Source organism: Monodon monoceros, unplaced genomic scaffold (genome assembly GCF_005190385.1).
Source record: "Monodon monoceros isolate NGI ecotype Baffin Bay Population unplaced genomic scaffold, NGI_Narwhal_1 Super_Scaffold_6, whole genome shotgun sequence".
Taxonomy (NCBI): domain Eukaryota; kingdom Metazoa; phylum Chordata; class Mammalia; order Artiodactyla; family Monodontidae; genus Monodon; species Monodon monoceros.
In genome coordinates, this window is record NW_021703783.1 from 6,816,420 (window position 1) to 6,829,288 (window position 12,869).

The 12,869-nt window shown below is 44.6% G+C and overlaps 1 protein-coding gene across 2 annotated transcripts; it reads left to right on the top strand.

Moving 5' to 3' along the window:
• Positions 1 to 1,458: 1,458 nt before the first annotated feature.
• LOC114886079 (solute carrier family 2, facilitated glucose transporter member 3) lies at positions 1,459 to 11,310 on the top strand. 2 transcript variants are annotated; one of them, XM_029206603.1, is made up of 10 exons: positions 1,459 to 1,609; positions 3,205 to 3,297; positions 3,841 to 4,001; positions 4,858 to 5,098; positions 5,551 to 5,713; positions 6,001 to 6,188; positions 8,882 to 8,986; positions 9,352 to 9,453; positions 10,054 to 10,257; positions 10,801 to 11,310. In XM_029206603.1, exons 1-10 carry the CDS (start codon positions 1,595 to 1,597, stop codon positions 11,011 to 11,013), a joined length of 1,485 nt encoding a protein of 494 aa, XP_029062436.1. In that variant the 5' UTR covers positions 1,459 to 1,594; the 3' UTR covers positions 11,014 to 11,310. The 2 variants fall into 2 exon arrangements, with proteins under 2 accessions (XP_029062436.1, XP_029062437.1); XM_029206604.1 differs by lacking the exons at positions 3,205 to 3,297; positions 3,841 to 4,001 and having other exon boundaries at positions 10,801 to 11,013.
• The last annotated feature ends 1,559 nt before the right edge of the window (positions 11,311 to 12,869 follow it).

Here is a 12,869-nt window from a genome sequence, read left to right on the forward strand (position 1 = left end):
TCCTCATTTCAGGAAAGACCACACGATGTGGTCTGTTTCAGGTCCAGTAGTACCAGTTTGAATTCCAGGCTCCCAACCAAAACCCCAAGGGAAGGTGCACTTTCTTTCAGTGGCTCCTCTCACCTAATTCTACCTCTTTACCGGCTTGTCGCACCCCACCCGCTCTTCCCCTGCAGGGCCTGCTAGGCTACAGATTAACAGGCATTAGGAATTTGACTACTGATGTTTCCCCCCAGCAAAGCCACCCAACTCTACCTACTACGAACTTGTCCCCCTTCGTGAACTCTCACACAGGAGCACTTCTCTCTCCTTTTATTTTCCTTCATCTTCCTGTGCTCACAGTTTTCTTACCTGTCTTTCCTACTCAATCTTGCTCGCTTTGCTTGTATGGCTTAGAAATCAGATATTTATCTCACCCTTTTCTTTCAAGAAATTCACAGCCCAGAAGGAATAGGATATTGCTAATTAACTCCAGTTGTGTAAGAATCAGTCGGCCTCGTCCCTTTTTAATGTTTTAAGTGGAAGAAGGGAAGCACCATAAATTCCTTGAGGGCCAGGACTTTTGTGTCCTATATACTGATGAATCCGTCTGATGGGTAGTATGTGCTCCGCAAATACCTGTTTAACGGAATTTGATCATTTCCCTCTCTCTAGGTACTGTAAACCCGAGACTAGAGGCAAAATACTGCAGAATGGGTAGAATTCAGAATGGGTGGGGAGGTGGTGAATGCCGTATTTTCAGGAGTTTGGATTGTGTCCCATGGGCAGCTGATTCTCTCCTTTCTGCTGCCCAGGAGAGTTGGTTTGGCTCCTAGACACTCAGGTTTTCTCCCAGGAGCGAGTATGCTCATCAGAGGACAAGTAGAGCCAAAAATTCTTCCAATTCTTCCTTCACTCGCTTTCCTTCTCTCAGACTGTCCTTCCCTCCCCTTCAAGATTGCAGACACAGCCTACAATCAAAGAGCAGCTGACAAATTCATAGGATTAGGAATAGTTTCAGTTTACACTCCGTCAAACAACGTTAACTCTCATATAGTAGCACCGACTCGACTTTCCTTATATAGATAGCGTTTATTCTTTACGGATTGATTCAGTTCTGAGCACTTGCGAGAGCAAAAAATAAAGTGTATCTGCCCTCCCTCCAGGCTTTTCTGGTAGCATTTTTGTCTGTGAAACTAAGAGGCTGTAGCTGCTCTTAGAAGAGGAAAGGAGGACGAGCTTCGGAAAAAAAAAAACAAAAAAAAAACACCACGAAGTAGGGAGGGTGGAGGATGTGGTTTTAAAGAGATGGGGGGGTGTGGTGTAGGGTGGGGGCAGAGCTTGAGGTCACAAAATTCCGGGAGGTCCGGAGATCACTGGGGGCGGGGGCGGGGTGGGGCTGGGGGGCTTGTCGCCCAGGCTCCGCCCTTTGCGGAGCTTATAAATAGGTGCCCATCCTAAGGGTGCGTGAGGAGACGTTGGAGCGGTACCGAGGACCCGCCTGAAAACTTGCTGCTGAGAAGGACATTTTGGAGGTTTTGTTGGCTGGAAGAGGGGTCTCTGGAATCCCACTTCTAGATCTTTATTGAAGATTGAAAGGAATTAATTTAGGGCCATGGGGACAGCGAAGGTAAGAACGATACAGTTACTGGTTTTTGCTTGTTTGGGGTACGCTCCGAAAGGCAAGCCTTAATGGTGATGGCTGTGCTCTCTTCCTAGCCATCTTAAAGCCTTTCCATTTCTTCCCCAGCCTGCAGTGCCACAGTTCCACCAGTTCTCTTTGGATGTCATTTCCTATAAAGGATTTATCCCTGTTTGATTCACCTTCCTGTGGTAGGGAAAGTCACATGGGGAAGTTGTGTTTGTTTCTCGTTTTTTTTTTTTTTCTTTTTCTTTAATACAATTACAGGCTACTGAGAATGTGAGGATGAAACCGGTTGAGTGTTCAGGGGATCAGGGGCTGCTTGGTTGTGTTGATTACGAGTGTGGGTCTGAGAACCAGCAAGAGGATTTCTCTGGATGCCTTAGACCTTGAAAGGACCTGGGATTTGTTTTGGGGCCTGGGTCGGTGTCCAGCCATCTGTTCTATGACCTATGGGATTCCCTGGATACTAAGGAGAGAGAATTCCAGTTGTCCTTCCTGTTGTGGTTGGTTGTGAGTGCACAATATTTTAATGTATTATTGTGTTATGGATGCAGTATTTGTGGGGAGAAAGGTATTTTCATTCACTAAGGTAACTTACTTAAAAATAAAAGAAGAGAAGGGATGAAAAAGTGGGACGGCCCTCAAGAATAGTAAATGATGAGAGAAAAAGAAGAGGTTTTTACTAAAAGGAGAGGATTAAACAGAAAGCGGTGCGCTGGCGGGGCTTCAGGGGTACTAGATGCCTGGGAGGCAAGGTCAATTTGGGGAACTGAAAACTCCTGGCCTGCCACTGTCTGACCTGAGAGGGAAGGAGTTTAAGGTGAGGAGGGGTTGGGCTTCTCAGGCGTAAAAATTGAGCTACCTTGAGGTGGAAAGTAAGATCACGCCCACTGGAATTTATTCCCAGCAAGGTGAGTGATGACTGGGTTGATTACTGCACAGCCCCTCACAAAATGTCTCCATCTGGGGTTGGGCGTGAGCGTGTGCTCGCCCCCTGGTGGGTGGGTGGGGGATAGCAGTACATTATTAAGTGAACGGGAAGAATTTCAGATGGGACCAAGGATACAGTAGGTTGATCCTGTAGATTACGTGATGCAGTTAAGAGCAGCCTGGTGATGACGACACACCACCAGTACTCGGGCTTCTGTGGAATGTGGGGTACGGGTGAGCGTACGCTGGATCTAGCTGTTTCCAGAGTCAATTGTTCTTAGCAATCCTAAGGCATTTTACTGTGCCCTCACAATTTTTTCTATTCCTGAGCACAGTTCTATGCTTGCTCTTACCTGGGGCTGTTTTTTGAATGCTTCCAAACCGACTAACCCAGTTATCTTAACTTCTCCCTTTTCCCAAATTCTCTTGCCACTTTCCCCAAGTTTACTCTGCATGCTCACCCATGTATTTCCAGATAAGCTCTTCAGTTCTTTCGTGTTCCTCATTCATTACCTAAATCGTTAAGTTTTTGTTGTTTTCATACCGCTCACAGGCTGAGTTCTTCTGATATATACATCTTCTTAATAAGAGGCAATCATCCATCAAGAGTTTTGACTGTTTCTTCTCTCCTCCCCCCCCCCCCGCCCCAGGTCACCGCCCCTCTGATCTTTGCCATCACGATTGCTACAATAGGCTCTTTCCAGTTTGGCTACAACACTGGAGTCATCAATGCTCCTGAGGTGGTGAGTGCCAGGCAGCTAGAGTTTGGAATAGGATAATTATTCCTTTAGGTAGTGTTTCCAGAATTAACAAGTTTAGACACACTTGGTAGGTAGCTTGGCTAAGACCTAGAGGGGGAATGATATTGGTGGGGGTGTATTTGAATCATTGATCAAGGCAAAAGGCTCAGGGGCTCCCTGTACCCTGGACTGTACCCATTCTTCCTCTCACCCTACGGTGACACACTTCCTTTATTATCTCTTAGGGGTTAGTTACAAAGTCTCAGGGCGGGAGGGTGGCTGGGATAGTCACCGAACAAGAGCACATCAGTACTACTACCTACTGGAATTTTCAGGACAAATAAAAAATTATTCTTTTCAGAGCTGGTAACATTAACTCCAGTGTGTTACCTGTCTCATCCATTGCCATCTATTTATTCCCTTGATCCGCTACCTAGAAAGTAACTGTAATGCTGTTCTCGTAGGGAGGGGAAGATCCCCAATGTTTGTTTCTTTTCTCATCCAGTTGTAACGGTCTCTTCTCCCACCAACCATTTTAATTTGCAGATCATAAAGGACTATCTCAATTACACTTTGCAAGAGAGGTTCGAAAACCCTCCCTCTGAGGTGGTACTCACGTCCCTGTGGTCCTTGTCTGTGGCCATCTTCTCCGTTGGTGGTATGGTTGGCTCCTTTTCTGTTGGACTCTTTGTCAACCGGTTTGGCAGGTATTAATACTTTTGTTCTTTTTCTTTTTTTTTTGGCTGAGTTGGGCTTTGGTTGCTGCGCGCAGGCTTCCTCTAGTTGCGGTGAGCGAGGGCTACTCTTCGTTGCTGTGCGCTCGCTTCTCACTGCAGTGGCTTCTCTTGTTGCGGAGCTCAGGCTCTAGGTGCGTGGGCTTCAGTGGCTGCGGCGTGCGGGCTTCAGTAGTTGTGGTGCACGGGCTTAGCTGCTCCGCGGCATGTGGGATCCTCCCAGACCAGGGCTTGAACCTGTGTTCCCTGCATTGGCAGGCGGATTCTTAACCACTGCGCCACCAGGGAAGTCCCGGTTTGGCAGGTCTTGATCAGAAGCTGGGCAAGGAAGGGGTCTATACTGGTGGCATTGAGGACGAGAATTGAGGCTTAGAGCAGGGAGGTGAAGATGCATTTGAATGAGAGAAGCTCAAATTCACATCAAGGGAAAACTAGTCCCACAGATTGCTGGGCTCCAACCCAGATTCAGGCCTAATAATTACTCTGGGGTAGGGTGGGATAATTTTAATTTCTAGCAAATTTCTAGCTGATGCTGTTAGTTTGTGGACCACTTTGAGAACAACTGGCCTTAAAGTGCGTGCTAAAATCCTAGCCTACAGCTAGGACGTAGAGGGGAGAATCTTAAACAAGTTCTTTAGGTGAGTTTTATGCATACTGAGGTGTAAGAACCATTGATCTTGATTATCCCAACCAGATATGTTCTGATACTAGAAAGTGGAAAAATTAGACCAAAAGATATGTGAGCCTGGAGAAGAGTAGAATGATTAGGAAAGAAGGGGGGGATCAGGTCTGTTTTGCTAACTTCACTTGTTTTTGTTTAATCTTTCAGGCGCAATTCAATGCTTATGGTCAACCTGTTGGCCATCGCTGGTGGCTGCCTTATGGGGTTCTGCAAAATAGCGGAGTCATTTGAAATGCTGATCCTGGGCCGACTGGTTATTGGCCTCTTCTGTGGACTCTGCACAGGATTCGTGCCCATGTACATTGGAGAGATATCTCCCACTGCCCTGCGGGGGGCCTTTGGCACTCTCAACCAGCTGGGCATCGTTATTGGGATTCTGGTGGCCCAGGTACTCTAGAACTTACTGAGTGTTAGTTTCACAACTCATTAAATGAATTTACATAGAGAAGACAGTCAAGAGAATGTCTGCACAGAGAACTGTATTCAATATCCTATGATAAACCATAATGGGAAAGAATCTATATTTCTTTAAATATATATATATATATATGCATAACCGAATCACTGTGCTGTACGCGGTAATTAACACAACATTGTAAATCAACTCTACTTCAATTGAAAAAAAGAACGTCTGGCACCCATTCAACTATATATGTTTCAGACATTAATTAATATTACCATAGTTCACAGACGGCTCAGGAAGCAGGCAGGGTAGAAAAAGTAGAAGAGACTATCTTTTCCCGTGATGAAAGAACAGATGATCTTCTGAACATTCTTTTAAAATCAACCTGTAGCCTGTACAGTATGGAATTTATAGTATTGTCTTTGTCTGGTTTCTAGATCTTTGGTCTAAAAATCATCTTGGGGACTAAAGAGCTCTGGCCGCTGCTCTTGGGCTTCACCATCATCCCAGCCATTCTCCAATGTGCTGCCCTTCCATTTTGCCCTGAAAGTCCTAGATTCTTGCTCATTAACAGAAAGGAAGAGGAGAGCGCTAAGGAGAGTGAGTACCCTTCACGCCTTCACTGTAGGAATCTTAGGCTTGTGGTTTGTTTTAGGATGAGGACATTGGATCTGGTTTTCGTCATCTCCTTTCCCTGTCTGATTATGCTTAAGTCAGAAACTTGCAGCCCCTGAAGGATGGGGTGAGAAGGCGAGTTAAAGCCAGATGCTGATTGAGCCGCCAGATGCAGGGCTCATCTGGGCGGCTTCTTCCCATCCGTCTCATGGGGAAAAAGAATTCGGGACAGCGCCTTATCATTAACCTTTCCTCTTCACGCTTTTCACCAGTTCTCCAGCGATTGTGGGGCACCCAGGATGTGGCTCAGGACATCCAGGAGATGAAAGATGAGAGTATAAGGATGGCACAGGAAAAAAAAGTCACCGTGGTGGAGCTCTTCCGAGCCCCCAGCTACCGACAGCCCATCCTCATCTCCATCATGCTCCAGCTCTCTCAGCAGCTCTCGGGGATCAACGCTGTGAGTGCCCACTTGTCTGTCAAACGTGTCCTACAATATTCCACTTAAAACACCTGACCAGAGGTGAATAGCATTGGTTGCTCACCTTCTTTTATATCCAGGGGTCCCTCACAATGCTTGCCACAGAGCAGCCTCTCAAAACATGCTCTTTACCCAGGTTTCCATTTCGTTTTTTTTTAATTTTTTCATTTTTATTTGTTTATTTTTAAATTTTTTTCGTTGGATCTTAGTTCCCCAACCAGGGATCAAACCCATGCCCCTTGTAGTGGAAGCACGGAGCCCCAACCACTGGACTGCCAGGGAATTCCTATTTCTTAAAATTATCTATAGTACATGTTTTCCATGTGGAAAGATGAGAGAATCAACTAAAAGTTTGTCACCCTTAGCCTTGGAACTTATAGTTAACGTTTGTCCTCTTCCAGATTTTTTTTTTAATATATAGAGTATCACAATTTGTCAATTTTTATTAATCCTCTTTCTTTGACCACTCATTTTAAAGATGTTCAGTCCTCTTTAACTCTGATCTGTCTTATTACATGATGCTATCAGTGATAACGTAAGCCATATAATCAAAGCAGATCTGAGAGTTGATGTACCTTGGGTTTTTTCCCAGGACTGTACAATTTAAAATCAGTGTAAAGCCCTGGGGAGCAATTAGGAGGTGTGTGGGCACACAGGCAACCTCAGAGTGAGCTGGGCTTATCACTCTATATTTTTTACAACTTAGAAGAGTGACTATGACAGTTAAGTGTGAGGCAAAATGCGAGCTAGCAGTGGGCAGGTAGCCATTGCGTTCTATGCAAAAATCAGCTTCTGCTCGTGAGTCTTGGTTGTGGGCAGAGAGGGTATTCCTACACCTATCCTTCTGCAGATAAAATATTTGGATATGAAGAACACCCACCCCTGTCCCCCTTCTAAGTACTGGTTCACGCCCTGAGGGTTTCCCATCGTAATGTGATCAGTGTGATCAAATCGTTTTGTGACAAAGCGTTTTGCAAAACACGTGATAACTCAAAATACAAAGTTTGTCCTTAGCCTTTTCTCCCTAACGCACCACAAGGATACTTGTGTTTGAAATCGCAGTGCATCTCCTGAGGACTTAGAGGCTGTCATATCAGACCTTGGGAGGAAAGATAGCTTGAAAAAGCCCCTCAGGTGGTTTTGATGGATCTCAATCTCCAATTTCCACATTTGAAAAACCACTGTAATTCAAATATACTCTCAAGACTTTCCAGAACAGCGAGGCTGGGACTAGAGTGAGGTGTCCAGATACAAGACGTGTCCTGAGAAGGACCGCCTTCTTCAATTCTATACCCCAGGCGCCTGCTTGCCTCCCCCGAGTCGAAGCCCTGCAAAACAGGATCAGAAAAAGACCATCCTGGGAAAGTTACAAATGATAGATGAGTGCTCTGCTGGTAGGACCTACCCATCGCCCAGCCCCTGTCCCCGCCCTTTCAGGAAATGGTGTGTGAAAGAAAGTCAGTTTTCCAACCTACCTTTGAACAAAGGATGTTTTCTAATTTCCCTTAAAGGCAGAGGGGGTAAGAGGCTGGATAGTGTTTACCCAGCAGAGTAAACTGCCTTTGGGTAAGATGATGTGGCCTAGCTCCATGGCACCAGGCAGCAAGATTTTACTGTAAGAAGTTTGCTTGAGATGAGTATATAACGTGTCAGGTTGTTGACACATGAGCTTTTATATAAGGAAGAGAATTGGCATAGCTATTCATCTCTGGTTTTAACTGTTCGAACGTCTTTCCTCACAAGCTTTATATTATTAAATATTCTTCGATTTTTTTTTTTTTAATTCCAAGAGCTCAGCCTGAATCTTATTTTGGAAAATATACATAGTTTCTATCTTAGGTTGTAGGGATTTGAAGACTTGTTTCTGGAGACGGTCACTCCCATTGTCGAAGCATATGTTCATCAAAAAGTCTGATGAATACTGGCTGTTACGAGGGCAGGTACTCTGGGTGAAATCATAAACCCCTAAACCAAACCTGAGGGACTGAGCCATCTAGATCCTGTTCCCTTGTTACCTTGAGGTCTGAGACCAGTGTTTTGACGTCTCTTTAGCTGTGGTAGTTGCAGCAGCCCTACGTATTAGCACAGTGTTGAGCAAATAATAAAAATAGTATACATTAAATTGTAGTTTATTTAACAGTGTCTATTCAATTAAAATAATAGCTGGTGTTAGTTTGTAAAACACTTGCAAAGACCTAGTCCCCGGAATTCCAGCCCAAGTTCTGCTTCTAAATCACGATCAGGCTGAGGTTACTCTTCAGTTTCTTCACTATCGAGTGGAGACATCAATGCCTGTCGTTGTTGGTCGGGGTGGGAGTTGGAGTAAGTCTATTGGAAAAGTGTAACTGAAAAACTTAAAGGGACTTAAACCTTTTATATGTAAGTCACTAAAGTAAACTTAAGGAAGAGGCTAAATGGAGCAGTAAGAAGAAGCATAGTTAGAAGGAAAAAAAAGTGGAAATAAGTAGCTAGAATTGAAGACCACTGAAGAAGAGAATAGAGATAAGATAACAGAAGATCATTCGTTTGCAGAAAAGATACCGTGATTGAACAAAATCCCTGGGAAGCACTCCTTAACTTCTGGGACTTTTCTGAGTTGATTTTTTTAGAGGGTTCCATGTAACTGCTATGCACAGTTGTATTTCACAGTTGCATCTTTTGTTCCCTGTTAGGTGTTCTATTACTCGACAGGAATCTTCAAAGATGCAGGTGTCAAGGAGCCGATCTACGCCACTATTGGTGCAGGCGTGGTTAACACCATCTTCACTGTGGTTTCTGTAAGTCGGATGTTTTGATCATTGTTGAGGTGGGAGAAGAATTCTTGCTACACACGTTCAAGGATGGGTTGCGTGTCCTTCCACACCCCCCTTCCGTCATTTAGTTAAACCTTTTTCCGTTTAATTCCTTTTGGGGGAAAAAGTTTATTGAATGATGGGTAAGACAGTCTTCACTCTTCAAACACATAGGGAATGGATGGGCAAGAGGAAGTACAGAGGGGATTCTGTAGGGTGCTTTTAACTTGACGCTGGAAGAGAGCAAGTGTAACTATAGCAGGTAGCCTGCTGTTGGTCAGGCAGGTTCCAGAGCTCATAGAGTTGTTTTCATGAAAGGGAATGCACATATTTCTTTTTTATTCTTTTAGGTGTTCCTGGTAGAAAAGGCAGGGAGGAGGACGCTACACCTGGTAGGCCTCGGAGGGATGGCTTTTTGTTCCGTCCTCATGACGATTTCTTTGTTATTAAAGGTGAGTCTTCTTTGGGAAGGAAGGGCGGGGTGCGGAAAGGTGAGGGGGTGGGTAGTTGAGGTTTGGAGATCATACAAATGACATTTGGGAGAGGCAACATGCCCAGAGTTTTAAGACAAGTGGATTATCAGAGATAGATAATTAAATTGCTATAATCCCTATATCTATATAACATATAGTTTGTAAAATACATTATCTCATTTAATTCTTAAAGAAATCTTGAGGTCATTATTCCCCTTTTACAGCTGATAAGATGGTCTCAGTGCAGAATGACATTTGTGATCACACTGCTAGGTTTCAAAGACCCAAGGCTTCTAGGACTTCCCTGGCGGTCCAGTGGTTAAGACCCTGCAGTCTCAGTGCAGGGGGCACGGGTTCAATCCCTGGTGGGGGAACTAAGATACCGCATGCCATGTGGTGAGGCCAAAACAAAAAAAGAAGAAAGAAACAAGGACCTAAGGCTTCTAGGTCCAGTAACTCCTTTATACCACGGGACGGAAGGAACTTTTCATTATTAGTCAGTGCTCATCTCTGGGAAGCTGGATGCTGCCTGGGGCATGCTGTCTGTAATACTAACTTTCCTTTGTTCCTTTCTCGTAGGATAATTATGGTTGGATGAGCTTTATCTGTATTGGGGCCATCTTGCTGTTCGTGGCCTTCTTTGAAATTGGCCCAGGCCCCATTCCCTGGTTTATTGTGGCTGAACTCTTTGGCCAGGGACCCCGCCCGGCTGCCATGGCAGTGGCTGGTTGTTCCAACTGGACCTCCAACTTTTTGGTCGGACTGCTCTTCCCCTCAGCTGCAGTAAGTAACTTAAAACTCACCCAGCCCATCTTGAAACCAGCCAATACATAGTTCTGCCTAGAAACAGAATGGTAGTAATAAGGCTTAGGACTCCAAACCAATATTTAAAACCCATCATTTGGCTTAGCATTAATGGCTTTATGATGTTAATGATGAGGTAGGTCCTATTATAAGATGGCCTAGAGCTGATTTGTTAAGTAAAGGAACCAGCAGTGGACATCTAGAATGCATTCCCAGTTCCCATGAGTCTTTCAGAAACCCAGATCTTAAAACTCATAATCAGAAGGCCTTAAATAACTCAGTAGGTATTTGGAAACAGCTAACTTCAATGACTAGGAAAAGGAATGACAAAAAATTGCAGAGAAATATAGTAAGCTACCAATGAAATCATAAACAAGTCTCTGAAGAAACCTTACTGTCTTCATGATGTCTGGAAGGGTTATGGCTTCAGGCGCATTGGAAATAACGATTGCGAGGGAAACTGGAGTTTATCAGTGACCAGATTTTGACACCGACTCTCCTTGTTTTGTGTCCTTTCCCTAGTTCTATTTAGGAGCCTACGTTTTCATTATCTTCACGGGTTTCCTTGTTATCTTCTGGGTCTTCACCTTCTTCAAAGTCCCTGAGACTCGTGGCAGGACTTTTGAGGAAATTACACGAGCCTTTGAAGGGCAGGTGCCGGCGGGTAACCGAGGTGAGAAAGGTCCCATCGTGGAGATGAACAGCATCCAGCCCACGAAGGACACCAACGTCTAAGCAGTGCCTCCTTCCCACCTCCCTCCTGCCATGAAAAAGCAACCTCTCCCTAAGCAAGGGAGAGACCTCATCAGGTTGTAACCCAGGACTGTTTCTGAATGCTGCTACTCAATTCTTTTCTCATCCCACACACCCTTGGGCGCTCAGAGGATCCCAATGCTGGGGTTAGTTGTTATCTTCAAAGGCTTTTAAAAATTTCATTTCTTGGACATTCTCTTCTGTTCAGGAGAGACCAAGGGAACCTGCCTTCATTTCAGGAGGGATTGGCTGCTTGGCATATGACAACTCTGCCAGCTCCTGCTCCCTTAGGCTCTACTCTTGCCTCTCGAGGGCATTTAGGGGACTGGGCATGGGGCTGCAGTTCCTCCGACCTCAACTTACCAGGAAGCAGATACACGTAAGAATGTGGAGGGCAGAGAGGGATTCCATAAGACCGTCTTCCTCACTTCCATGCGGCTCTGCAGAGCAAACTAACTTGAGTTTTATTTATTTGATCTTCTGGTTTTATTGCATAAATATTTATTTTTGTAAGCATAAAGTAATTTTACCAAATAATGAAAGCATAAGGAAATTGAGGTTAGAGGGAGGTGCTTAAAGAGGTTATAGGGTGGAAGATTTAATACCGGAGAGGTTAGGGTGCAATAAGAAAGGACAAATTCAGGGAGAAATGTGATGCATTGTTGGAGGGTGTATGACGTGGTGTGTGAGGTTTGCACGTTGCCTCTTAACAATTTCTGTCCTTCAGGTGAAAACTCAAATTTCTCAGAAAAGTCATGTGCCTGTATGAAGAAGCTATTAGTTTCCTTTGGAACTTTTTCCTTTGTTTAAGATTATATGTAGTATTACTTGAAATCTAGGATTGTCACTAAGATGGGCATTGTAGTTAATGGTAGTTGATGGGTTCTAATTTTGGATGGAGTCCAGAGAAGGGATGGTTATTTCTAGAAATCCTCTCTCCCCTCACTGGACCAAACGGCTTCTTTGTAGTGAACTCACTTTTTTTTTTTTTTTTTTTTTAATACTCCTATCATCTGGTGGGAGAGCCTTCCAAATGAACAAGCCAAAATATTGGTTCTTGGTAGAGGTTCGTTATTTCTTCAGTTTGTTCTTTAGAAGATTTTAGATGTTGATTTTTATTTTGTTTTAAGCCATAGCTTTAAAAGAATTCAGAGATGTGCATAGCTACCTTGGAATCTGTAACCTCAGCTCTGGGAGAGGATTTTTCCAGAACGATTATTATCCAGTTGAAGTGTGTTGTTACATTAGGGTCATCTCATGCTCGTTTATGTCTGTTACCATGTCAAGTTACCCTTGTTACCATGTTACCATAGTATTATGTCAAGTGTCCTTCCGGGGACTTGAACTTTCCCACAGACCACACTTGACAGTATGCGTGGATGTGCAGTGGAGCCCACGCTTGAGCGTGAGTGTATGTGCACTGTCACCTTGCTCTGGGTGGAAGTAGTTTATGGGTAACTTGTTTCCTCTATGTTCCTAAGGCCCCCTTTTGGATAGAATGTCGATAGCACTGCCTCTGCTGGGTGGAATTTGAATCTATGGTTTTCTTTCAAACTTTAGAGTTCAGTCTTATCTGGCTGCCTTTCCTTTTTGGAGAGGAAGGGGAGGACTCCCTAAATTTTGAGACTGAGAGTGGAGGACTCACTCCATGCTCCGGGACTTGGTGCCTCTGGGGGGTGCTGGAGGGGAGTCACAGGGGAGAGGGAGGCATTCCTTGAAGGCAGTAAGAAACAAACTGAAGCTTCTAACTCTGGGGTGGTTCAGAGAGTTAGGTGAGATGGAGGGGTTTACACTTGCCAGAGGCCACGAACACCTCCACGCCCATCCAGTTACCCAGT

What these genes read in the sequence shown, in the direction of transcription:
- LOC114886079 (XM_029206603.1), top strand. An exon ending in TTTGTCAACCGGTTTGGCAG is followed by an intron (nt 4,002 to 4,857) that starts GTATTAATACTT and finishes TTAATCTTTCAG; the next exon opens with GCGCAATTCAATGCTTATGG. An exon ending in TGCTCTTCCCCTCAGCTGCA is followed by an intron (nt 10,258 to 10,800) that starts GTAAGTAACTTA and finishes TCCTTTCCCTAG; the next exon opens with TTCTATTTAGGAGCCTACGT.